Genomic DNA, 24,982 nt, shown 5'->3' with positions numbered 1-24,982 from the left:
CCGCGCACCTTTAAGACTAATATTTAATAAAAAAACTAATATTTAATTATTTGTTTATTAGTGGTCCAAATGTAATATATGTTCATATATATGGATATAGTTCACTCTGAAAGACAACTAAAACATTTTCACATATTTTTGTGCACCGTGTAGCACAGAAAATCCCTGCGAAGGACAGTAAGTACAACAAGAGTTTGTACCTTTAAGGCACCGAATTATGAGGCGAATTTTCTACTTTTGAACAAATTGAAGGATTTTCGGTGTGCTGTATGGTCAGAAAAATAAATATTTAGTCACTTATTTGCTCTTGATTTAATTTTGGGTTGTTAAATTTCCAAATTTGTGGCCAAGATGGACTGCAAAGGGTATTTTTTTTTTTATCACTGCTGACATTACCTATTACTACATTTGCTGCATTAATATAATCCAATGTGGAAAAAAATGTATTTTATTTTGAAAGTAACCATAACAAAAGGTACACCCTAAACAGGTCGGCAGTTTGTAGAAAATCCTAACACCAAAATTATAGCCACACAAGAACATCTGTTGTGTTATTCTGTCATTCTTTTCCATTTTGGTCAGATGTTCAGGCTGCATCACACTTCCTCTTCTCAAAAACAATGTTTGCTTTATTGGTTTGAGATTTCAAATGCAGTGAAATCTGAGCATTTTGTTCTACCATTACTAAAAGCACCAGGGAGTTTTCACTATAAGGGGGTTTATTTAAATGAAAAAGCAAATAATGACTCCACCATGGTGCTTCAAGACGTTATTGTGTAGATTTTCTGTTGAGTCTGACCAGCTTCTTTCATCCATGATCAAAAGAAATTCTATTTTCAGACTCAAAAAATCACATTTCTCTTTCCTTTCGTTGCATGTTTGCATTATTTCTCTCTTCAGTTCCTCTTTGTTGTCAGATTTTCTTTTTTTAAAATCTCTGTCCTTTTTTGGAAAACAGCAAGAAGAAAGCGTTTCCGTTCTTTAAGCAATCCTCTGTGGAATACTTCATCCTCTGTCATCTTGTCCCTTTCCAGCTCACATGGGACGGTGTTGATAAAAAATAGCTCAAAGCTTCTTCTTTTTTGACTCACCAGCTCTTTTTTCAGCTTCAGTTGCGCCATTTCTTCATTGCATCTGCAACGTTAAAGAATATGTAATAGTGCACATGTGCTTAAAAAGCCAATGCATGGTCCACAAGAAGACAAAAATATAAAACGAACCTAAAATAACCATCGCAATTTCAGAAAACGATGCACTTGACCTCTGTACTGGAGCTGGTCAAATCATCAGAAACACCATCTCATGCTGCAAAAGCAGCAGCTTTGCAGAAAACAGGATCAGCAAAGAGCAAAGAAAAGCGAGAGGCATGTAAATAATACCAGGCGAACAACACAAGTGTGTGACAGTCAGTTAAAGTAATCAAGTGTGAAACAAAGGCAGGAAGCAGAACGAGACAAGACGCACAACGGAGATGGAGCTCGGACGAAAATAAAACCAGAAAAAGCTCAGAGGGAAAAACACAAGCTGAGGAAAGAGAAAGTGAAACTTTGAAACTCAAAGATTTCAGAAGAGATGCAAATACTGCAGAATTCAGAAATTGTAAAGTAGAGTTTTTGTTTGTTTTATTAATTGACCTACACAAAGAATACTGTACTAAGTTACAAGCAGTAATTTGTAATTGTTTTTGACTTCTAAAAGGAGAAAAGTGAAGTCCTTCAGCAGAGCGTGTGCTCTCTGACCCGAGCGGTGAATCGTTTCAGTCTTCATCGCGGCTGTCGTTCTTTATGAGGGAGAGCTGCAGAAATAATTACAGCAGCTGCTTTCCTGATAAAAGTGATCAGATTTTGAGCCGCCGTAATAGAATAGCAGACAAGATACAGTGAAGTGATATTGTCTGGAGGGCTTGTGGTGAATGATAAAGTGAAAGAGTTGCACTCAGCTCAGGCTGCAGCGATGAGGCAGAGCAGAGCGCCTGTAATGGAGAAAAAGCTACTGCTTGGCATTTCACCCTTCTTGGTTGACTCCTTAAAAAAACGCTTCATTATTAATCCAAATGCACAGATTTTCCAAGTAAACTGAGTGGATGAAGAATTGTTTAGACTTTGACTTTAGCTACAGGATTGATTCACTGGGCCTATGGGAACCTGCTCACTCTAAGCAGCACCCCCATTGGTCAGTGCCGGTACTGCAATGTTTTGTGACTTCCTGGTTGGCCTCACCCTCTGGCTGCTAGAGTTCCCGCCTGAGCAGAAGTCACGTTGTTTTCAGCACCATGATCATCTCCCGCCATGAGCCCTCCTTTTAAACACTCTAGATTCCTCTGGTCTGCCGAGGCAGCCCTCCGGGCCCGCTGTACCCAGCCCACCGCCCACGACACTCCTCCCTCTGGCTCGACCCCCGCTCAGAATGGACTGCTGGAAGGGTGAAAGATCGACTGATTTATTTACCTGTCACTCATGCATGAACCATGCGTGATTATTGCTCAGTTTATATGCAATTCATTGGTGATTCGTACATAATTTTATCGTGGAATGTGCGCCTCATGCACAATATGAGTTATACATCGGTGGTACATGCTTGAAAAGTTTGTTAGACATTTGTGAACACATGGAACCGTACTAGAAAGCCAGAAATGTATGTAATTATTTTGCAAGAATCATGCACTATTTTCATAACATTTATGCAATAATTGCATATAAACTACCTAAAATATGCATTAACTGCATAATTCTCAACCAGCCAACAGCTAAAAAAAGAATTCACGTAAAGACCTGTCAGCCAAAGTCCTCGACAGACATCTGCACACATCGACAAAGGATGAACTCAAGAAACACTTATGAATTACGTATATCACAAATCACTCAGGAAACCAAACTTACATATGTGGACAAGGTGCAGAGTGTACAGTAACTAGCAGCAGTAGGACACTCTAAACTCCTAATCTTTTCATGTGTTAGTGGCTCACAGAAATCCCAGACTGACATCGCTGCATGTTACTCATGTTAACATATTTACAATAGTGGCCAAACTTGTTTTCACCTTGTAAATAAAACTGACTTTTTAGCAGAGCGCCTCTCAACAGTGTGATAATAATAAGTCATGTTTTGAAAAAACTCACAGCTTTTAAGTGCAACCTAAGTCCAGTTTGTACTTCACTGCGATCAGCCAGCTGTGGTCTAGTTCATACTGTTGTTGGCTGGTTCTGCTGGTGACTACTCGTGATAACTGTGATGAATTTCAGAGTGACATTTTTAAGTGACACAATCAGATCCAGTGTGTATTTTTAACATAAAGGACATCTGGCCCAGACTCTTGCTGTGTCTGCAGATGTGCAGGTACACCACGATGCAGCAGAGAGGTGGTGTGTTCGTCCACTGAGCAGGAAATACTGAGGCAGAAAAAACCTACAAATCAACGGCAAATTGCATTCTCTAGAGCTGCAAGATATGAGATTTAAGACAAATCTTCCCAGTAACTTGTTCCATTTTCTATCTAGTTATCCACTCTTTCTGTCTTTCTGTGTGTTTGGGAAGATAACTATCTTCTGACTTCTTTAATTATTTTTTTATCATCTTGTGTCTTAAAAAGATTTTTTTCTAGACAGTTTCTCTGTCATCACAGACTCTATTTGCTCGAAATAAATTCAGGTTCAATGCGATGATTTACATAGAATTATGTGTAAAAGTCCAGTTGCAGATGATGTCATCAACAGGTGTCACATTTGACAGCGGTTTGGGCGATTCCGCTCTGAAGGCCACGCGACCGATGAGACCTGGGGGACTACAAATCGCTCTGAAGTAAACCAGACCCTATAGTGCCGAAAATATGGTTACATTTATAATTATATATATTTAAGTTTATATATATATATACACACACAGTATTCCCCCTTATTCGCGGGGGTCAGGGACCAGTGTCCTCCATGAATACGCAAATACAGAGAACCCCCAGTCTCCGTCTCACCCCCCACCTCCTGTAGCAGCAGAATGTCTGTTACCAATCAATACTCATCAATAACACATCCGATCATGGTTTGGAAAACATTTATTAAAGAAGATTGGAGTATTGGTCAACATAAACAGTTTCTGTCTCTGTGCCTTAAAAAAAAGCATAAATCCTTCATTAAATGAGTGGGAGAGAACATCTCTATGTAGAATTTGTTGCTTTCATCCATAATAAACACCTGCTCTGGATGATAATTATCCTCTACGATTATTACTATGTTTTACTATGTTACACACAGTATATATATATCGTTTTAGAGAAAAGTAATATTTTACATAGTTCTGGATAGGCTTGTAATTTTTTTTACTCTTGATAATCACTGAAGAACTGCCATTTGATTTACTGTGGCCAATGAAATGCATCAAAAACTACAAAACATTCCATTTCAGGCGCTCGGGTTCAGCGTTTAACAAACGTTCATGGAGAATCAGTTTGGTGTCTGGCTTGACCTGAACAACTACTTTATGCAAAGTTACAGCAAAGTTAATAGCTGCTATTTTTTAAATTGACTTTCTTTGTGTGGTGAAAGCTTAACATGATAGAACTGGAAGGAAAACAAAGAGTGACTGATGAAGAAAAGCAAGATGACAGCTCTATTTATTAATATGACTGGGCAGTATATTAGTTGGTTTTGACCTCTAATCTCTCATATTGATTTCAACACTTTCCAGCCATCATTCATGCAGTAATCAACTCATCTCTCTAATGAAACATCCATCCTGTAAGGTCCTCCTCTCTACCTCCTACAACATCATAATTGTCCCATTAATCAATGCCAGTCTGGAGATCATATTTGTTTTGAATTGATTCCATTGTCTTCCTCAAACCCCCCCTCCCAAACTGAAATCAAATAAATCATCACGAAGCTTTGACGCAACAGACTTCCTCTGTGCCGTGCAGTAAATATTGGAGTTTTGATTCCTCTTCCCTGCCTGCAGTAACTCCGTCCTCACACAGTGAGCTGCAGAATCAAAGATTTGTCCATCATCCTCCAAACTGCCTGTTAGCGTCTCTGAGGTTGGGCTTGGCTCCCCCTCAAGAAAACGTCGTGCATTTTTAATGCCTGTGTTCTCCAGTTCCTCCCCTCAGCTGAAACACAAAGTTTCTCCCGCATCACCACCGAGGGATGGAGATGAATCCACTTTCAGGGAGCGCCTGGTGCTCATCTATCATTAATGATGTTTCACTTTGTTTCTGCCGCACTTCTTCAAGTCAGGCATTATCACTTGTTGTATGCTGATGAACTCATGTTGCTCCTAATGAGCTGAGTTCGCCTGACCTTGCAGTGATCCGCTCGCTGGGATATTGAGAAAAGAGACGTTTTTAAATGCAGCGCAGAGGCGGGGGTGGTTGTAGCTGTCTTCAGGCTGACCCCGGGTCAGACGAGCGGGTCAGACCACGAGGAATCAACAAACCTGCAGGTCATGACATAAAGAGAGAGATCAAAGCAGAGGAAGGAGGGATTTATAATTAATCTCATCACCAGTGATTTATTTCTTCTTTTTTAACATCAAGGTGAAAAACAGACTTTTGTCTGTCTCGATCACATTATGATGAAGCTCTCGGTTACAGCTGCTCTAACTTCTTCATCATTTCTGTTTTCTTACTTCCTTCCTTTCCTTTCATTTTCTTCCGACAGACTCTGATCTTTTCTCCTCCTCTTTTCCAGCCAGCAGTCCATCCCCTGAGCCCCAGCGTCTGGCCTCCCTCGGCAGTCTGCTAGACGACCAGCATTGGCACCATGTGGCGCTGGAGCAGAAACACTCCCACCTGAACCTCAGCGTGGACAAACACGTGGAGAGAATTCACATCCCTCTGCTCAGCAACTGGAGCATCAGACAGGTGGGGAGGCACAAACACGATGAAAACGCTGACTCGTTTATGAAGAAAAGTAACTCTCACTGTGTTTTTATCAGTTGAGTGTCGGGGCCTCACAGAGGCCAAACTTCTTCAAGGAGAACTTCCACGGCTGCTTAGAAAACCTGCTTTATGACGACCTCAACCTGATCGAGCTGTCCAAACACAGAGACCCACAAACTGCCCTGCAGGTGAGGCTCTTGTCGAGTCTTTTGGTCTCCTCCAGCTCCTGCCTGACTCGATGGGCTTTGTCTTCCAAAGGACATGGAATCAACTCAGTCATTCAATCATTTTGCTTTTCTTTCTGTTTATTTTGGCAGATGACGATTGATAAATGATAGGTTGAAAACCTTAAAAGAAAGAAGTTGATATCTCAATCAAACATTTCTCAGCAAACTCAGCATTTCAAACAAATGTCAAAATACTCTTAGGTTTAACTCAGGACTAACAAGAAAGCAATCAACATAAAACAACAAATTCTTATAGTCCATAAATTCATTTAGTCCATACCGGTTGTGTCTTTGGTTTGTATTCTGGAGCTGGAGTGTAATCAGATCAAACAGAGATGCAGGTGTGAAAGCTCTTTTCAGTGGTGAATGAGGTGAGGTGGGTGTTTGTTTTTTCATGGGGATGTCCGGCCCGGGTGGAGTTAACATGTTTGGCCCGGGTGGAGATTATCTCTGCTTAAACATGACAGCTCTTGCTCTCACAAATGAAATATGTCTTTCTGTTTAGCTTATTTCATACTTCTTTGAGCATTTGCTTTGCTGAAAGATTAAAAAATGTCAATGATCCTAATACTGACTCAAAAATCAGGGGCAAAGCTTTTTTAAGATGTGTATTGTGATGTGCATCGTATCACCAGACTCTTGCTAATACTCACCCGAATCATTTCTGTGACAACTCTAATCAATCAGGAGTCAATCAAATGTTTTAAATGTTGGACGTGAGACCACCTACTTTTATTGAGGCATCTGATTGGTCAGTTTATAACTTGAGTAACTTACACTAAAGAAAAATATAATTAAAAAAAAAAGTAGGATTACTAAGAATGTGTAAAAAAAGGTATCAGAGTGAGAATGGTTATTCTAACAAATAGATTGAGTTATCTGTTTATTTCTCTATAGAAGTCTATGGAATATTGGCTTTTTAAAACCAGCAGGTACTTCCTGTTTGGAAAACGAGGGGGGGGTCACCAAGTCCAATTCTCACATACAGTCACCGATTTAGATTCAATATATCCCAAATAAAAAAGGCTGAAAAGTCACACTTCTAGAGATTTTAATAAAAATGAATTACTTTATGTATATATTCTCTCTCTGTACTATGTTGTGATAATGTGTGTGTTTCCATGACAACAGAAAGCTCATTAAAACTGTGAAACTTTAAATTAGACTAGAACTTGTGCTTCAGACTTCAGACGTGACCTGGACTCCATCAGAATCTTGTACAACGACGTGCAAAAATGATTTAAATTTAGCAGCCGGCTTCACCCAAATGGATTTATTGTTTTTCACATTTAGAGGTTTTTTATATTTAAGGGCAAATGTGGAGACAGAATTACTTTCAAATCAAGGTTTTAAACCTCCATCCAGCTAACAGTTTATTGATCCAACCTAACATAACTTTTAACCATTTCTGCTAATGTTGTTCTGTTTCCATTAAGTCCACAGCTGTGTGTCACCTTTTTATAAAAGAACAGTGTTCAGACACAGAAAATAACTTTACAATGACAAGCAGAATATATGTATTTGTATCATGTTATCTGTAATTAAAACCTGAATATAGAATCAAATCAAGCTCTTGCATTGCTCCTGGGTGTGGTCGCTCTGTCGTTTACCTGTACGGCGGTTAGAAATCTCTGCTAATTTATTCCGTGTTGTTTAGAAACGTCTGCTCTGCTAAAAACAAGCCCTGAATCTATTTCAAGCTGGAGGCCACAGATCATGTTCTAGAAACGTTGTAAATTTTCATTGAGCAGATGGAGAAGGCAGATCTTTCAAATAATACGATAAACTTTTGGGTTACATTTTACAATGAATGTTTTTTCTTTTTTTTTTTTAACATTATAAATTCAAACAAACAACCTTCTATTAGCCTTCTATCTCAATCTTTTTGGAGGAAGTTGAGACTCCTTCAAACCCTGATGAAGCGTTGTGTTCTCCGTCTGGTTTGTTAGGCGGTGCAACACAACAACAAGTGAAATCTCTGCGGTGTCTGTGGCGTGAGCCAAACTTCTAGAGTTCAGGAACACCTGCCGGTCATTCTCCAGAGTATTTCTGGGAACCTGTACATCCCGGCGTGTTCGGGCCTGCTGACGCTCTTCGAACCAGTGGGAAATTATCTGCAAGCTAGTGGCGCCGCTGCTAGCTGGTTAATGAAGCTAATGAGCTCCTAATGAGGACAGGGAGTAATGAGGATGCAGAAGAAGTTGAAGAATTTAGCTGGAATGTCGGTAGTCTCAGATAGAGGGTGTCTACGTTGTCAAAATGAGGAGAGAACTCCTGTGTTCTACAACTTGGATGTAAACCTAAAATGTCAAACATTTTCCTCAAAAACCAAAGGATTGCATGTAGAGAACATTCTAGTGAATTCTGTTCTTCACTGCACATTCTACATTTAGTTGATGGGCTGCAGTGTGGATACAATGTCCTAAGCATACATTCATATATCACTTCGGCAGAAATACAGTCGGCTTTCAGTTGGTGTGTGGGTTTATAGAGCATTGCAAAGATAGCTGGCAGATATTCTCTGTTGAGGACTGTAATATGTTTCACTGTTGCAGCTTTGAACTCTGAGGCATTGGAGAGAACTCCAGTGGATGTTTAGATGAACCTTCAGCTAAAGTGTGTGTAAAACAGTTCAAATTCAAGATTTTTTCTTTTGTGCAAACATTGAAAACTAGGGGTGTTGGGGAAATTGATTTGGTTTGGCGAATATATCTGGTGCTGGGAATCAATAATAATTTCCAGAAAGAGCCTGGATCAATTGGATTCCATTTTTCCAATCCCCTCTATTCAATTCAAATTTGGATTTAAAGAATTTACACATTTATACACATTTGTTTAGAAATACATTAATAATCTACTATATGATTTGAATACATTTATATTAATCTGATCCAGTTCACAGACTGTAAATGTATCAGTGAAATAATGAGATTGTTAATATCATCCAGTGTTACATGGATTCTCTAAAGGAGAAGTTCTAACTAAAATGTTCAGATCATTAACATTGGAAACATTGTTCTGCTTCTCCTGGAGGACGTTTCAGTTTGGCCACTAGGTGGTGATCACGCTATAGCATTTCACCTTAGTCTAGAAGAAGAAGAAAGTATGAGCAAAAAACTGTTTTAGACCACAAACAGTTACTTTAAAAAAATATTTCCTTAAAAAAGTTTGTAAAATTCATGCTTGTGAATTTGTAAAGATGTTCATTTAGTCAGAAATGTATGTTTAGGTCGACTGAGCGTTAGCATTAGCCGTCCTATGGGAAATTCCATTAAACTTTAGGATCGCTTTAGCACTTTATGCTAAATCAATTGATATTTTTATGAGCTGATTACTGATCTGTTAAGTTTAAATCAATTTTATCAACCCAGCCCTTCTTGTATCAGGTTTTTTAGTCATACTCTTAAAAAAAGGGGGAAATTGTTCTGGTACAGCCTTGGAATAAATCGTGATATGTTTCGTATCATGGCATACATATTGGGATAAATATTGTATTGCCAATACACACCCCTAAAAACATTTTTTTTTAACTATTTATCTTGACCTTGCCTGTTTTATTTTCATTTTTAGGGTAATGTGAGTTTCTTCTGTCCTGAGCCGACTTCTGTTGCCGTGACGTTCCCCGAGCACCAGAGCTTCCTCCAGCTGCCGTGGTCAACATCATTGCCATCTGGGACTTTGTCCATCGGATTCCAGTTCAGGACGTGGAACAAGGCGGGGCTTCTAACCACCTTTGACCTCCCTCAGCAGAAAGGAGTGGTCTGGTTGTACCTCAGTGAGGCCAGACTCTGCCTCCAAATACATAAAGCAGGCAAAAAACTGTTGGAACTCAGCGCTGGTTGGTTCAACAAATTAAATCAAAACTATCAGTGTTAATACTAATAAAGTTGGATATTCATATTTGATTGTGACACATATTTTTTCTAGGCTCTGCTTTGAATGACGGTCAGTGGCACTCCATAGCTGTTATCTCAAGACTCGGTCATCTGACAGTCTCTGTGGATAAAGACAAAGGCGGCGTCGCTCACACGACCTCACCGGTACCAGTCAACATAGATAACCAGATTTTCTTTGGAGGTAAGAACAGCTAACCAACAGCAAGACTTCAAAAAAAAAAAACACAATACTTCAATTAACCTTTTAACACTGGAGATCACCAGCGACACCCAAAGGACATGCTATCTTTGACATACCTCAAATCTTTAAACGGTCATGTGATCAACGTGAATCTGCTGATTCTGACGTGGAGAAAAGCAGCTTCTTTTGTGGCTGTTTTTTCTCTGCTTCAGATTCTGCTGGAGTTATGTTCCTACAAACCAGAACCCAAAAAGATCCACAAAGTCTGACTTTATCATTAAAAAATACACAGTATTAAGGCTTTTTTTGTCAATTAAACATTGTTATTTAAATAACAATTGTAACTTTTTTACTTTTGACTTGTGGGCCACAAAGGGCTCTACATTTGGCAGAAGGGCCGGACCAGGAGAACACGCGTGGGGTGTTTTGGTAATCCACCTCAGATAAAGAAATAACATCATCTGGATGAATCCATGTTTTATTTTTGATTAAGAACAAACAGATGTATTATAAAACAGAACATTTTGTGGGGTCATTTTAAACTGTGACTTTAGTTCTCATTTTAGTGTCATTTGCACCAATGGTTTGATGTTCTTTAGGGGAAAAATGAAACTTAGAGAAATGCTGCATTCATGCAGTGTTGGAATGATTGGAAAAATGACTGTCCGACTCGGAAAACACACATAATGACAAATCTCCCTGCACCACAAAAATGCAGAATAACTTCCTGCACCTAAATAAATGTCAATGTATTTATAGTGTGCAATAGGGAATATAATATAAAGAAAATAAAGCAAGGATTATCAATGTAATTTATTTATGCTTGGTAGACCAGATTAAATAGTTTTACAGGCTGCAGTTTGCTCACCCCTGCACTAGATCTGTATAGAAATAAACCCACCCGGTGTCAAAAAGCATCTTTACTTAAATTAAAGATGCAAGGCAGTCAAGCATGTTTTTAATCAATAGTGACTGACTGTGTCACCATCATTTTTTCCCTTTTACTCTCAGATCTAAGCATTATATTAGAATCTATTAAAAAAAAAAAAAAACAATACTTTTAGAATGAACTGAGCTTTTTATTTTCATAGCACAAAAAAACATAACTCCAAATCATTTTCAGTCATTTTAAACGGCATTTATTCACAACTTTAACCACTTTATTGGAATTTATCAAAGTAAAGAAACATTTGGAAACCTTTATTTGACTAACTCTACATTAAAAACAAATTTCTGCAGAATTTCTTACAGTAAATTTACATTTTTTACTTCGTTGAATGTTAAAGATCTAAACAGAATGACAAAACTTAAATAACTTATCTATTTTTGTATTCAGTTGTTACCATTTTTCATTAAAGCAAAAAGCCAAACTAAAGGGATGAAAAAGCGCTTTCATAAACAGTTGAGATTTACGTTAGTAGAAACCTCAAGCTCTGGTGTTAAAGGGTTCATTCAAGCTGTTACTAAGAGAAAGAAAAACACAAGAGATCCAAGACGCTCAAATTCAAACAGAAAAGAATAAATACCAGTTTAAAGGGTTTTTATCAAGCCCAGGCATGGTTCTATGTGAACGCTTATCAGGTCCAGATAAGCTCACAGGACCTTAAAGAAGCAGGCATGCTGATTAAGTCAAATTCAATTACCAGCAGCGAGATTTGAATCCATGGGAGTTTTTTCACATTATACCTCGAGTCCAACACCTTATCCACACCATCATCATTGTTAATAATAGGATTTCATGACAGCTGCAGGTCAGAACTCAGCAGCCCATCTACATCTCAAGGGTAGACACTAATCTTTTTAGGGCAGTAACATGTTAATTTCGAACAGAGGAGGTAGACGCAGTTACAGCAGATGATGGAGTTTTCCTATAAACCCTGAGAAGTCAAACGACAAAACTTTTGACTTTGAATTTGAAGCTTCTTGGTAACTGAGGGAAGTATGGTAAGGTACCATAAGAGACATAACACACAGCACTTTAATGTAAACTGTACCACTTTACAATTAAATTGTAAACAAAAACAAAAAAAAATTAAAAACGTGTGGCTACATTTTAGAATATCACTGGTGCTGCCTCCCGGTGCATTCACATGTCTAGCTAGCACAGTAAAATCTAGCTTAGCTGGCTTAACTGTAGAGCCAAACTGGGGTGAAAAAATCCCAAATAAAACGACTTCAAAACTTCAAGCTGAACATTTTTTGTTAGGCCAACAAAATGTAAACTGTCTGAAACTTTCTGCAATTACAATATAAATTTAATTATTTTTAGCTTCAAATTTTCTGCTTTTAAATTTCAAAACAGTTTTTTTCCAGGTTTAGAATTTTTTTTTTTTTTTTATGTTTCGAATCTGAAATTTTCTGGTTTGAAACTTTTGGCCCCGTTTTGTCCTGTGGGGGCGGGGCTAACACGAAGGACCAATCAAAATCGACGAGGGTGGTAAGCTCAGTCCTGGTGCTTTTACTGACCCTGGGTGTCACATATTAGGCAGATGGCTGGTTTCAAGTGCAGCAGGATTATTAAGACAGCTAATAGTCCACAAATGTAAATCAGGATCAGGCGGGTAGAAGTCAGCAACGAACATCAGAGAGAAACCAGAGTGGTCAGGATCTAGGCAAGGGTTGGGGCAAACAAGCAGAATCAGGATCAGATGAACAGGAGATCAGGTCAGGATGAAATGCTTGGTATGCAGGCTGAGCGGCACAAACAATACTTCGCACTGAGTAATGCTCTGAGCAGCGCTCAAGTGTCCTGTGGGTGATTAGCAAATGAGTCAGTTGAGTGGCATCCAGACACTGTGGGCTGAGGCTGCTGGGAGATGAAGTGCATTCAGTACTCTGGAGACTGCTCCCGCCAGTGACCAGAGGGGGACACAGGGCTGACCCCTGACACTGGGAACTTGGAAAATCCCCATCAGAAAATGTCTGTAATGTCTGTACTGTGGTGGCAAGCGAAGAGGGTCATAAATTGCCAGGAAAAGCGGCGTAAAGAGTATTGGCCCTCCAAAATGCCGCTTATACCCATGATTTAAAAGTTGCACGTAAATTACGCTGTCTAGTGTTGTCCCAAGACGGGTGCAGAAAGCACTCGTTTTTGTGGCGTACAAACTGCACATCCAAAACAGTTCTAGCGCATTCAAAGTGGTGTTCTGTTGTGTCTCCTACAGACATCGAAATTGCTGTTATGCTTGAATAAAATAGCTAAGGCCAAGAAAAAGGCTCAGTTGTCTGCTGTGGCTCACTGGATAACATAGTTGCATTTTATGGCAAGTGAAAGGGGTCATTAATCGCCAGGAAAAGCCCCATAAAAAAACTTTTTGACCTTTTGGGTGTCCCCAACTTATCATTTTTTGTCATGCTGGCTAAAAAATAAAAACAAAATAAAAATGAATTAAAATAATAAACCAGGGGTCCAGTCATTTTGTTGGACCCGTCCTGATGTTCGGTCTGCGCCTGGTACCTGTACCCTTACCCGGTATCCTAACCCTAGACTGGTCCATGTCTTGTACCATGTCCAGAACCAGTATTGAATCCGGAACCAGTACCAATCCGGGTCTGGTACTGGAACCAATCTACAGACTGGTACCGATCTGCAGACAGGTACTGGAATGATTCGTGTCCGGTACTGATCCGCGTCTGATAGCGATTCATGCTTGGTACCGGGTTAAGGTTATGGTTAGGAACCTGGCCCGGAGTTTGGGGAGCCTTGATTTGATTGGAACAGCCAGCACGTCAAAAAACGAGTTGAGGATGTGAGTGTTCCCTAACCACGCGTCACAATGCGACTTGGGAATAAGAATGTGCTGTAAAAAACGAAATATTGGCCTTAAAAAATGTCACTTTTGAAGCATGTATACAAACCACACATCCAAACCGCGTCCAAAGTGCCGTTTTGTTGTGTCACATATGGACATCAAAACACCGTCATGCTTGAATAAGACGGCTATGGCCGCAGGTCACTTCCGGTCATCTGCTGTGGCCTAGTGGTTTAAGGCAGACACAGCTTGACTTTTTCTCATGCGGGAATAGTGAGATTGACTCCACAAGATACACAGGGTTTCTTTGTGTTTGCTGTCTTTTTTTTGTTTTTTAACCTTTATTTAACCAGGAAATTCCTATTAAGATTAAAAATGTCTTTTTCAAAGGAGCCCTGGAGGCTTTTCCTTTTGTAATCACTTTTCCTGGTGTTTTATGCCCCTTTTGCTTGCCGCCATAGTACAGAAGTTATAGACATTTTCTGACGGTAATTTTCCAAGTTCCACAGTCACTGAATGCACCAGGACTAAAGTTACCACCCTCATCGATTTTTTTGGTCCTTTGTGTTAGCCCTGCCTCCACATGCCAGAACTGGGCCAAAAGATTCAAACATAAAAATTTAAGATTCGACACTGGGAAAAAAAAGTTGAAAGTGAAAAAAAAAATTTAAACTAAAAAAATTGGAGTTTTAAAACCTGTAAACAGAAAATATGAAGCTGAAAATAATTAATTGTATATCATAATTGCAGAAAGTTTCACCAATATTTCCCTCTCCTGAAAGAGAGTCCTTATGAGGCTTCACTACACGCTGTAGTGACATTCTTCTTTAGATGAGTTCTTACAAAACCACGACGTTCTCAACCTTGAATTGATCAAATTGTTTCATTTAACCTTGTTTTTCTTTCTTTTTCTGTTTTGTGGTAAAATATTTTGTGTAATTCCTGGTTTTCTTTCTTTGTCAAGGTTGTCCCGGTGAAGGCCAGAAGCAGGAATGCAGAAACCCTTTTGAAGGTTTCCAGGGTTGCATGCGTCTCATTTCCTTGGACAACCAATTAGTTAACCTGATCGCGGTCCAGCAAAGACTTCTGGGAAACTACAGCCAACTGCAGATCGACATGTGTGGCATCACTGACAGGTTAGGATCAAAAATAACCACGAATGAGCCATTACAGAGACAGGATCTGAAGTGACAGTACAAATGGACATGGGTCTAAAACTTGAATTTTAAGGTTTGATTGTTTAAATTCTTGAATGGGATTTAAATCCACCAGACCAAATGTCCTCTGGATCCTGAATCCAACCCCTTCTTTTTGTCATCGTGGGCTCAGAATCTGGTCACATATCCAAAATGCCACTGCACAGCTACTTAAAGGCCAGTTTTTCAGCAAATTTGCAGCAAGCCTCGCAGTGCCATTGGTAGTTGGGTGGCGCCAGTCACATTTTTACACGCTGCAGTGACTCGAGAGGTGTAGAGAAAAATTTTAATTTTACGCCAATCTGACAATTTTTTTGAAACAGTCAGTGGCCGCCCAGGCACATTTGGAGGTCGTGAGATGGCAGTCCAGTGGCAGTCCAGTGGCAGGAAGGCAGCGCAATAATTGACTTGATAGGAGGGCCTCCAAGGTCCCCAAAATCGCCTGATGATTGACCGATTTCTGACTGCCACCCTCAAGCTACCCCCTCCCCCAGTGCTGCTGCCCCACTGCTACTGCCTGATTGTTTGAAATTGCACTCGACTACGGCTGTGGCCAGGCCTGACTGATGTTTGGTCAAATAAGAGACAGCTGCGGGGCATCCAGGATCTGTGCGCTGGGGCTGCTGGGAGACGTAGTGCAGTCAATATTCTGGAGGTGACTCCCACCATTGAGCAAAGGTGGAGACAGAGTGCCAACTCCTGGCAATGGTCTTGAAAGCACCACATCGAATCTAATTTGACAAATTGTGGTTGTGGTGCCTGACTCCCACCATTCAAGTGAAATCTTGTATCTGGATTTGTGGCTGCATCATTAAAGGGATGCTGCCTGAAGTCAAAAACAGAAGAAACGGGTAAAAAAAAAAGGAAAATGACATTCACAGGATACAAGTTGACTTGACCTTTCATAAACTCCACCAAAAGTTCAGTTGTCAGTAAAATAAAATTGCCCTCATGTCTCATGCCAGTAAGCTTTTTTTTTATCCTGGGTTGTGCTTTAATAAAAAACAGCCATATAAATATTTATAATACGTATAATTTTACCTTTTTCAAATAGTTTTTCAGGCTGTTTTTTTTCTATAACTGACCAAACACCAAAAACAACTGTAACAGATTGTAGAAATCAACTGTCCATTGACTTCCATGTTAAAATTGTTACATTTTGCACCAAAACATGAAATGTCCTCACTATCTAGTACAGGCATAGGCAACTCCAGGCCTCGAGGGCCGCATTCCTGCATGTCTTCCAGCATACCCTCCTCTTGCACTTTCTAACTGGCTGTGCACACCTGAACCAGGTAATCAGTCATTAGTAGGACCTGGATATCTGGAAATCATGCACACACAGTGGCCCTCCAGGCCTGGAGTTCCCTATTCCTGGTGTAGTATCAAGTTTTTCCATGAATATTTTTTATGCATATGAAAGTCCGACTTTGACATTTTTTGTCTAAATTTGAGCAGATTTAAACTTGTTTTTTATGAGCGGGTTGGTTGAGAAGTTGGGAGACCCAGCAGAGCTGTAAACGTCATTTAAACAACAGTCAGGTGGAACCGTATTGACAGTGAAGTTGACTTGGGTTGCAGATCTTATGTGTTTATCTGTGTTTTTGGCCTCCACTTGGGTTGATTTCACATGTTAGACCTTCCTCCTGCATTTACTCGTCTGAAAAAATACACATCCTGACAAAATAAATAAAAAAAAACTGTGCACAGTGTACAAACATGCTGCCAAGCTTTGCAACCACTAATGACATGGAAATGTGTGTGCGCCTGTGTGTGTTTGTGTGCTTGTTAGTGTCAAACCACCTGGAGGTGCCAGCCGGTCTGAGAACAGATGGAAATCCGGTGTGGAGGAGAATAGTGTTACTCATCGTCTCCTCTTATCGTCTGTCTGTGTTTTCCTTGAGAGAATGAGGTGTCATCCTGTTTTTATCCTGAGTCACTTATTGCCACACCGGAAAAAGCAATTTATGGGTTTATTAAACTAGACTTTCATGGACACAAAAAAGGAAGCTATTTGTTTATTTTAATATGATGTGATGAAAATTGTTTATTTTGTTAAAAACATGTTTTCAGATTGTACAGCTGGGTTAAATAAGACGACTTATGTTGCTTGTTCAAGCACTCATAGTGCAGGGAATGGATGGACTTTCCAGGACAAACAGAGATTTGGAGACAGCTTTGAAGAGTTGTCACTCAGTTGGTAATGATGAAAAATTTGTGTTTTCACAAACTTGCACTAGTGCGTCTTTATGAGCATATTTCAAAATAGGAAAATTGTGGCAGACAACAAATAAATGTGTGCTCTGGCAGAGTCTCCTAGCAGGCACCGTGCTGGTTTGTTGGACTGATGAACAGTCAAGATTGGAACTATCATCTCCCTCTCTGAAACCATCGTTCCCAGTTTGAAATAGTGAGGCTGGAGATGTGTTGAATCCTCTGGTTGAGATTTTCATCCCCCCCTTCTATCCGTCCGTCCATCCATCCATCCAACCAGTTTCCTAACCCATTGTATCCTTTCTGGGGTCACAGAGTCCTGACTACTGTGGTGATACCTACCACACCATCACACACCCATACACAATCTCAGTCACACTCAGGGACAATTTAGAGACACCAATTACCCCATGAAGCTTGTTTTTGGACTGTGGGAGGAAGCCGGAGTGTCCGGAGAAAACCCACGCATGAACCAGGAGAACATGCAAACTCCACAAAGAAAGAACCCAGCAGGGATTTGAACCACACTGAGCCAAGAGCTCTAACCCTGGTAGAGAAATAATTCAGGATTTTTTTTATAAGATGGACTAAAGTCAGGTGAGGTGAGACTGACAGATGGAGGTTTGTAGTGATGTGGTTCAGACAGAGTCAGACGGTAAAGATGTTAGATGAAACCTGTAGGAGCTACTGCTAATAATGTTGGATTTTCTATCGTTATTATCCTATGTGCCATACCTCATGAATCTTACCATCAACATGTTTGAATTAAGATGGTAGCACATCTGTGTACAAGTTTACACTTTTAGCATTTGGCAACAGTTTAGTGCTTCATCATCAAATATGAATGAGAGTTACTGCTTGTCAACATCAAAAGTGGTCATGTGACCATCTCTTCAAATGACACTGGGAAGGTTGGCGTAGAACTAAAGCTGATTCTGTGATCCAGCTGGATTTCATTGATACACTGAAAAAACAAACATTTTGCATCAGGTAATATATACTTAATTATTCCTCATAATTTTTACATAATAATTCAAATATTATGCAAATACATAGATTTTTCTAGTAAAGAAGTTAAGTTTACTTATTTTTTATAAGTAATCAAAAATTTAGATTGTTTATTAGTAAGGTCTACTTTTCAAATTGTTGTAATCACTTTTCGAGCTTTCATTAAAATTATGTAAATTTTATTAGAGAAATGTATGTTTGCTCTATTTACTTAAGCTTTGATAATAACCTTACTTGTGGACGTAAGTAAATTTTACTAGATTGTTGTTGGTAGTTTTTATATTCATAAATGCAGTAAATTTTTTTCCAAAATTGTTAGTGCAAATTGTTACGAGGATTTTCTTAAGTAAATCTTATTAGTTTTTTTTCAGTGTAGTTTAATAGATGGAACTGGATGCTTTTGGTAATTAGTCAGAAAACCTCTGTTTGTTGTTCAAAATAAATAAAAAGTGCAAAACCTGTGGTACACTTTGATTAATATCCATTATTAATGCCATTTCTGGCTAAATATTTACTCAGTTTACACATAAATTGTGGCGGTTATTGCTTGGAGGGAGCATAGAGATATCTTAAAAGATAGTGGAGAGATAAAATCTTTTTTTTTCTTGGGTGAATATGCCAGAGGCAGAGATTATTGAGACATACTTCCTATTCTGCATTACAATCTTGGAAATTCTGGGATAATTGGGGGTAGATATGGAGCCTGTCAGGATAATTACAGCTGACATTAAAAATGTCTTTCTAGTTTCCATTTTCTTTCACTATCACATTTTGAACCATCTGCATCTGTACCTTGGTACTATTCCTAGTAGTTCTAGTAGTAGTAGTCCCAGTATTACTAGTTCCTAGTGGGGGTGTGCCAAAATATCAATATTGCAATATTTGGTCCTGCAATTGATTCTCGATGGGTTCTCACCAAGTATCAATATTTTATTTTCATTTGAAGAGGCTGTAAAAGGTTACATTTGTCATCCTTTGGTGAGACGTTCCTTTGGGGGCGCATATTGTGAGACTGTCGCGAGCACCAGTATGTCTTGAATTTTAAATTTTTGTTCTGTTGTTTATAACAAATTTTGAAAAGTAGAGGCACTGCTGTTCATGTTTACTATTGTTAACATTGAATTTTACAAATGATTCTAATTCTCTTGTGTCAATGCTTGTCAAAGACGTAGTATTACTAATTTCAGCAATGTTTCACAAAAGTGTCAATTATTTGTTGCAAAAAGTAAGACACACATTGTTTATTATGATTCTGTTCAAGCTAAAAAATAAATAGGATTATATTTTCCTAAAAAATGTGTTCTTCTATATAATGTAAGTTATTAGAGATGACTTTTTCCAATCTCAGTATCACAAAATTATCGATACCATGAGCCATGTATCGCATCGTATTGTTTGGTACTCAATGATTCCCAGCCCTAGTTCCTAGTACTCTGAACTACTATGTTTTCTGCTGGACCCCCCTTGTCTGATATGTGGAGGTTTTATTACAATTGCTTCTTTTTTCATATTATGCCAGTTCTTCTACAGAGGCTCCACCCCAGCACTTCTGTTCTATTTTTCAATGGACCTACAACCGACCGGAGTCCATTAGTTGGTACTGTTTAATGGGTTCATTTTACAATGGAAGCGCTCAAAGTACTGGACCAGACCGCTCATTGGAAGCAAGGCTTTAGTGAATTAGGCCCTAACATGCAAGTACTTTGGTAGGACTCTTCACGCTACTGCCTAACTATATAGTCACAAGACCCAAGTTGTGTCAGGAAGTGGTGGATGGTTGTGGAGGACCCAAACGCAGGAGACCAGGCTTTGTGGCAGAAGCTTAAAATATTGAATAAATTGAACCATGACAAAAACCATGGAGAAACAAAAATGGTGTCTGAACAGAGCAGAACTGATGAGCTGACACTGAGGAACTGAAAACCAGACCCTTAAATACACTGAGGTTGATTACCTATGTACATGAAGACATCTGTGGAGGAGTTAACCTGAACATGGTGAGACTGACAGCGAAAACAGAAAATGACTAAACTTGAGCCTAGAAACATGACAGTACCCCTCCCCAAAAGGGCAGATCCCAGATGCCTAAAACGCCCATGAGGAGGGAACCCTTACAATGAAAACAAAAGTCAAGAAAGCAGAGCTCCTGCAGTCAGATGGGTGTGAGGGGTATTAGAACAGTTAGGTTGATTAACTAAATGAAGACAGCTGTGGATGATTAACCTGAATGTAGTGAGACTGAGAGAAAACAGAACATGACAACCTGTGCCTAGAAACTTGACAAGTCAGGATCTCCCTGTGCCGGTCCCCAGCCCGGATAAAACCAGGGTTGTTTCTGGAAGGCTGTAAAACTATCAGTCTTTGCAAATCAGTGAAAGTTGATTCGCTGTAGTGACCCTCTGATGGGATGTGCCGAAAGGTGCACAACAACCTAAAGAGACTTGACATAGGGGTTTGGGGTTTGTAAACGGGTATTTATCTTACTCAAGACTTCACTTCACATGAGTTTGAGCATATTGCCTTTCTATATTTTTTAAATCTTGCCTAAATAAAAAAGTCCAGGGCGACCACACCCAACAACCCTCTGATTGGGTTTCCAAAAAGAGAGGGTTTTATTCTAGTTTCTCTACTTTGTTTCCCTTTAATGAGCCATCAACGTGTAGGAATTGAGGTCCCCCACCCTGAGAAAACAAATGTGCAACTGAACCTTGCACTAATCAGACTGATGACACCACCTAGATGAATGGTGAAACGTTTCAAGAAAGAAGAATTATAGTCCAGTTGCTATGATCTAATCCCAAACAAACTTCACCTGAATGAATGCGAACCTTCACTGACACTCGCTCATATAATCAGCAGTGACCAAAAAAGACTTGTCGTCCAAATCTCTTTGGTTTCACTCATGTTATCAGCTTGTTACATTTATATGCTATTCTCCATATTGTACTTTCTATATTATCCTCTAATAAATGATCATAGTTCTTTGCCACAACAGTCTCACCCTCCTCCCCTCTCTCTTGCATCAGTGCTTTCTATCAATGGCTCATTTTAAAGAGTAACATCATCAGGGTTTACTTAATCATCTGTGACTTTAAAGTGTGCGAGATGCATTTTCTTATGTCAGTATGACGAGTACATTAACTATTTAAAAAGAGGGTACTCTTGAATACGAATACATTATTAACCAGCACTCATAGAGATTTCTTGAATTCAAAGGACCCTCTGAATAGAAAGATATGAGAAGAAAGCATGAAGGACCTTCTAAAGAGTTTTTTTTAAACACTTTTGCCTTTCAAACGTCACTGTTCAATGATTTCCTTGGATTACTCCAATCCCAATGTGTCTGTCTCAGTTTCTCATATCGCTCCTCTTGCCCCGGCAGACAGCGTGATACTTAACTATAAATAACATACGGAGCTCCATGCAGTCTTTGGGGAGTGTAATTCATTGAAGGAGCAACTTCAAACAGTCTGGATGCACTCAAAGAAAATCTGATGTTGAGAAACAGTGAAAGGATACTTTGTTCAGGAGAAAGCATCTTCCTTCAGTGTGATAGAGAATAAAAACCTACAGCATCATATTTGATCTTTGTTCTTTTATAATCACAAAACCTTTTGGAGCTTATTCCAAGCATAAAAAGTTGTGTTAAAGTTCAAGTTATTTTTGTAAACGTTATCATTAATTACATTTCTCCTCTGAAGTGTGTTTTCATGGAATCATTCACTGACAAAACAATTAAATAATCAACATTGACTGTAAAAAATACTGGACTTCTCGAGCTTGTGATAAGGGAAAAAAATCTTTTTAAAAAAATTAGGATTAGAAAAAAGATGTTAAGTGATGTTAACCAGTGTTCTGTGCTTGAACTTGAGAGTTCTGAATACGTTTTGAAGCCTGAAACGTGCATTTACACATGTTTACATAGACTTTATTGGAAGTGGTTGCTTTAATACACATTGCTGAGGGCAGTGTGAACATCTTAAGGGTGAAGAGCAGTCATGGCAGGCTGCTTGATCCCCCGCTTTTTATTGTATGTTCAAAAATCAAGACGGAAAAATCTGAACTAGATACTCTAAGAGCTTACACTATTAAGACACTTTTTCTTATCTAATTTACGTAATTATAAGGAACACTAACTTAAAAAGTCTTCTCTCCACAGGCCTTGTCCATGAGTCAGGCATGCAGGTTCTTGGAGTAGACACCCACTGATCACTGTAGCAGGGTCCCTGCTGGCAGAGATTTAACGCTAGACATTATTTCAGCAAAGAAATAATATACCAAACACACTTGCTCACTGTTTGCGCTGAATCCTATTCCCCCAAAATTTTTAAAGTATTGTTTTAGATAATTCCTCAACTGCTAAAAACACAAAAAACTAAACCCAAGTGCCGTCAAGTTTCATAAACCAACAGACACTTGAAGAGGAATAATAGAACTTGTTCTTTTATCACGACCAAACGCTGCCCGATTTTCCTCGTTTGCACATCAAAAGACATAATGGCTTGTTGGTTCAAATGTGTGAGATTGCCTCTTTTTTCTTGTAACCAACATTTTAACTTCCTGAATCCATTATGCATTTGTTAGCATTGACAGGACCCATTATAAAGGAGCACTGTAATCAATGTTTTTCATTTTAACTTGTCAAGACCCAAAGGGTTGTCAGTTTTTGGTTGTAATTATGTACTTACGGGCGTTTAAGAGAAATAATCTTAAGACCTTTGGCCCATAAAAAAGTATTGCTGTTCAAAAGCAAAGCTATTTATCATTGCTTTTGTTTGGAAGTTGGTGCGACTGCAGTGTGTAGATGCAGTAACAGAGTTATTGTCGCCGCTCTAGAGAACCACTGTATCATTTCAGGTTCCAACTCATATAACAGTGTCAGCGTGTATGAAAGAAGTAGAATCAGACATGTTCCCCGATGCATTATTCTTCATTTTGAAGCCTATTTTCTATGTCACCATCAATACAATTGTACTTTGAGGAAGGGGAATAGCGTACGTGGCGTCCTAGATTATTCATCACACTTTAAGATTGTTTCCTTCTTTCCAGGAGCTATAGTGGGTGACTCAGTCATACATCTGAGATAGAGAAAGATTATCTTTTTTTTCCCACCCATTCGTACTTGAAATCTTATTTTAGTTTCACAATTGGTACATTGTCTGTTTTGTTTATGTATGTGTTAGACATTGTCCTGGTTGATCATTTAATAATTTAAATAGATAATTTAAGGGATTTAAATGCTGTTGTTCCAGCTTTATGGGGTCAAATCAGGATGAGCTTAAAGTGAACGAACAGATTAATATTTGAAAGCAGAAATGGTAAATTAGAAAATGTTTTAACTTCATTTTTTTAACTCTCACTGTTCAAACTTTCATAGAACAATAAGTTAAAAAAATGAGAGAAAAGTGTGAAAATATTCACGTTACTGAGAAGAGTGTAGATAATGAATATGTCCGAATTCCCCCCCTAACTACTAAAAACCTAGTGGGGGGCTATCTAGTGCCCTGGATTTGAAAGGCAATTCAGACACGATGCTCACTACTGTTCTTTCTATTTTCTAAACACCGGATATGACGTCACCGATTTCACGAAGTGAAAATCGAATCAATGCGAACATTTATGACGTCTATTTGTGATTCCACTGTGTTCTGATGGTGAAACTGTGGACGGTTTATCCAAAAATTATATTTAAACACATTTTTTTATTTGAAATCATCTGACTGCAATGCATTGTGGTCTATATTCCTTAGTCTAGTGAGCTTCGATGCACACTAGTTCTTTGCAAAGACTTCTGGGGGATTTCGAGTGTACTCGATTTTGGAATAGTAGATCAGACAGCACTGGAAAATGGCAAACGCACTATAGTGAGTAGGGGGGAATTTATAGCTAATATGTATTGAGGAGGGCTGCACAGTGGCGCAGTGGTTAGCGCTCTTGCCTTAGAGCGAGAAGGCCCCGTTTTGAATCCCGGCTGGGACCTTTCTGTGTGGAGTTTGCATGTTCTCCCCGTGCATGCGTGGGTTTTCACCGGGGACTCCGGCTTCCTCCCACCGTCCAAAAACAAGCTTCGTAGGTTAATTGGTGACTCTAAATTGCCCCTAGGTGTGTATGTGAGAGTGAATGGGTGTGTGATTGAGGCCCTGAGACAGACTGGAGACCTGTCCAGGGTGTACCCCGCCTTCGCCCATCAGTGGCCGGGATAGGCTCCGGCACCCCCGCGACCCCGAAAGGGAAGAAGCGGACAAGAAGATGGATGGAAGGATGGATGTATTGAGGAGTCCTCTCTGTCACACTGGGAAACATGTAGCCAATGAGCTCAAAGCTCCGCCCACATGTAAAATTAGGATCAGCTCAGCAATCTGAATTGAAACTGAAAACAGAGAAATGAAAATAAAGAATGAAAAATAAAAAAAGGATAGTTGAAAGTACAAATAAATATATTTTTTAAATTGGTGACAATTTTCGTGTTTTTGTTATTCAAGTTTCAAATTTTAGATTTTTTTTCTATATTTCTTTCAATACTATTTTTGAAACGTATAATTTTTTTTTTCAAATTGTCAATAATTCCTTTAAGTTTTCAATATGTATTTTTGAGCTAAAAACTGCTTTCAAATTTTCTTTTCTTTTTTTTTTTCAAATTTAC

The 24,982-nt window shown here is 39.1% G+C and overlaps 1 protein-coding gene across 6 annotated transcripts in view; it reads left to right on the top strand.

Moving 5' to 3' along the window:
• Nucleotides 1–24,982, top strand: part of LOC112152542 (contactin-associated protein-like 4) — a 203,688-nt gene that overhangs the window by 117,203 nt on the left and 61,503 nt on the right. For all 6 annotated transcript variants that reach the window (XM_024282204.2, XM_024282196.2, XM_024282211.2 and 3 more), the window contains 5 exons: nucleotides 5,675–5,847; nucleotides 5,922–6,053; nucleotides 9,663–9,930; nucleotides 10,020–10,169; nucleotides 14,886–15,057. In XM_024282204.2, coding sequence (XP_024137972.1) covers nucleotides 5,675–5,847; nucleotides 5,922–6,053; nucleotides 9,663–9,930; nucleotides 10,020–10,169; nucleotides 14,886–15,057 — 895 coding nt within the window. The remainder of the gene's footprint in view (nucleotides 1–5,674; nucleotides 5,848–5,921; nucleotides 6,054–9,662; nucleotides 9,931–10,019; nucleotides 10,170–14,885; nucleotides 15,058–24,982) is intronic.

Source organism: Oryzias melastigma, linkage group LG17 (genome assembly GCF_002922805.2).
Source record: "Oryzias melastigma strain HK-1 linkage group LG17, ASM292280v2, whole genome shotgun sequence".
NCBI classification, from domain to species: Eukaryota; Metazoa; Chordata; class Actinopteri; order Beloniformes; family Adrianichthyidae; genus Oryzias; species Oryzias melastigma.
The sequence above is the reverse complement of the archived record's forward strand: the minus strand, read 5'-3'. Positions and strand labels throughout refer to the sequence as shown.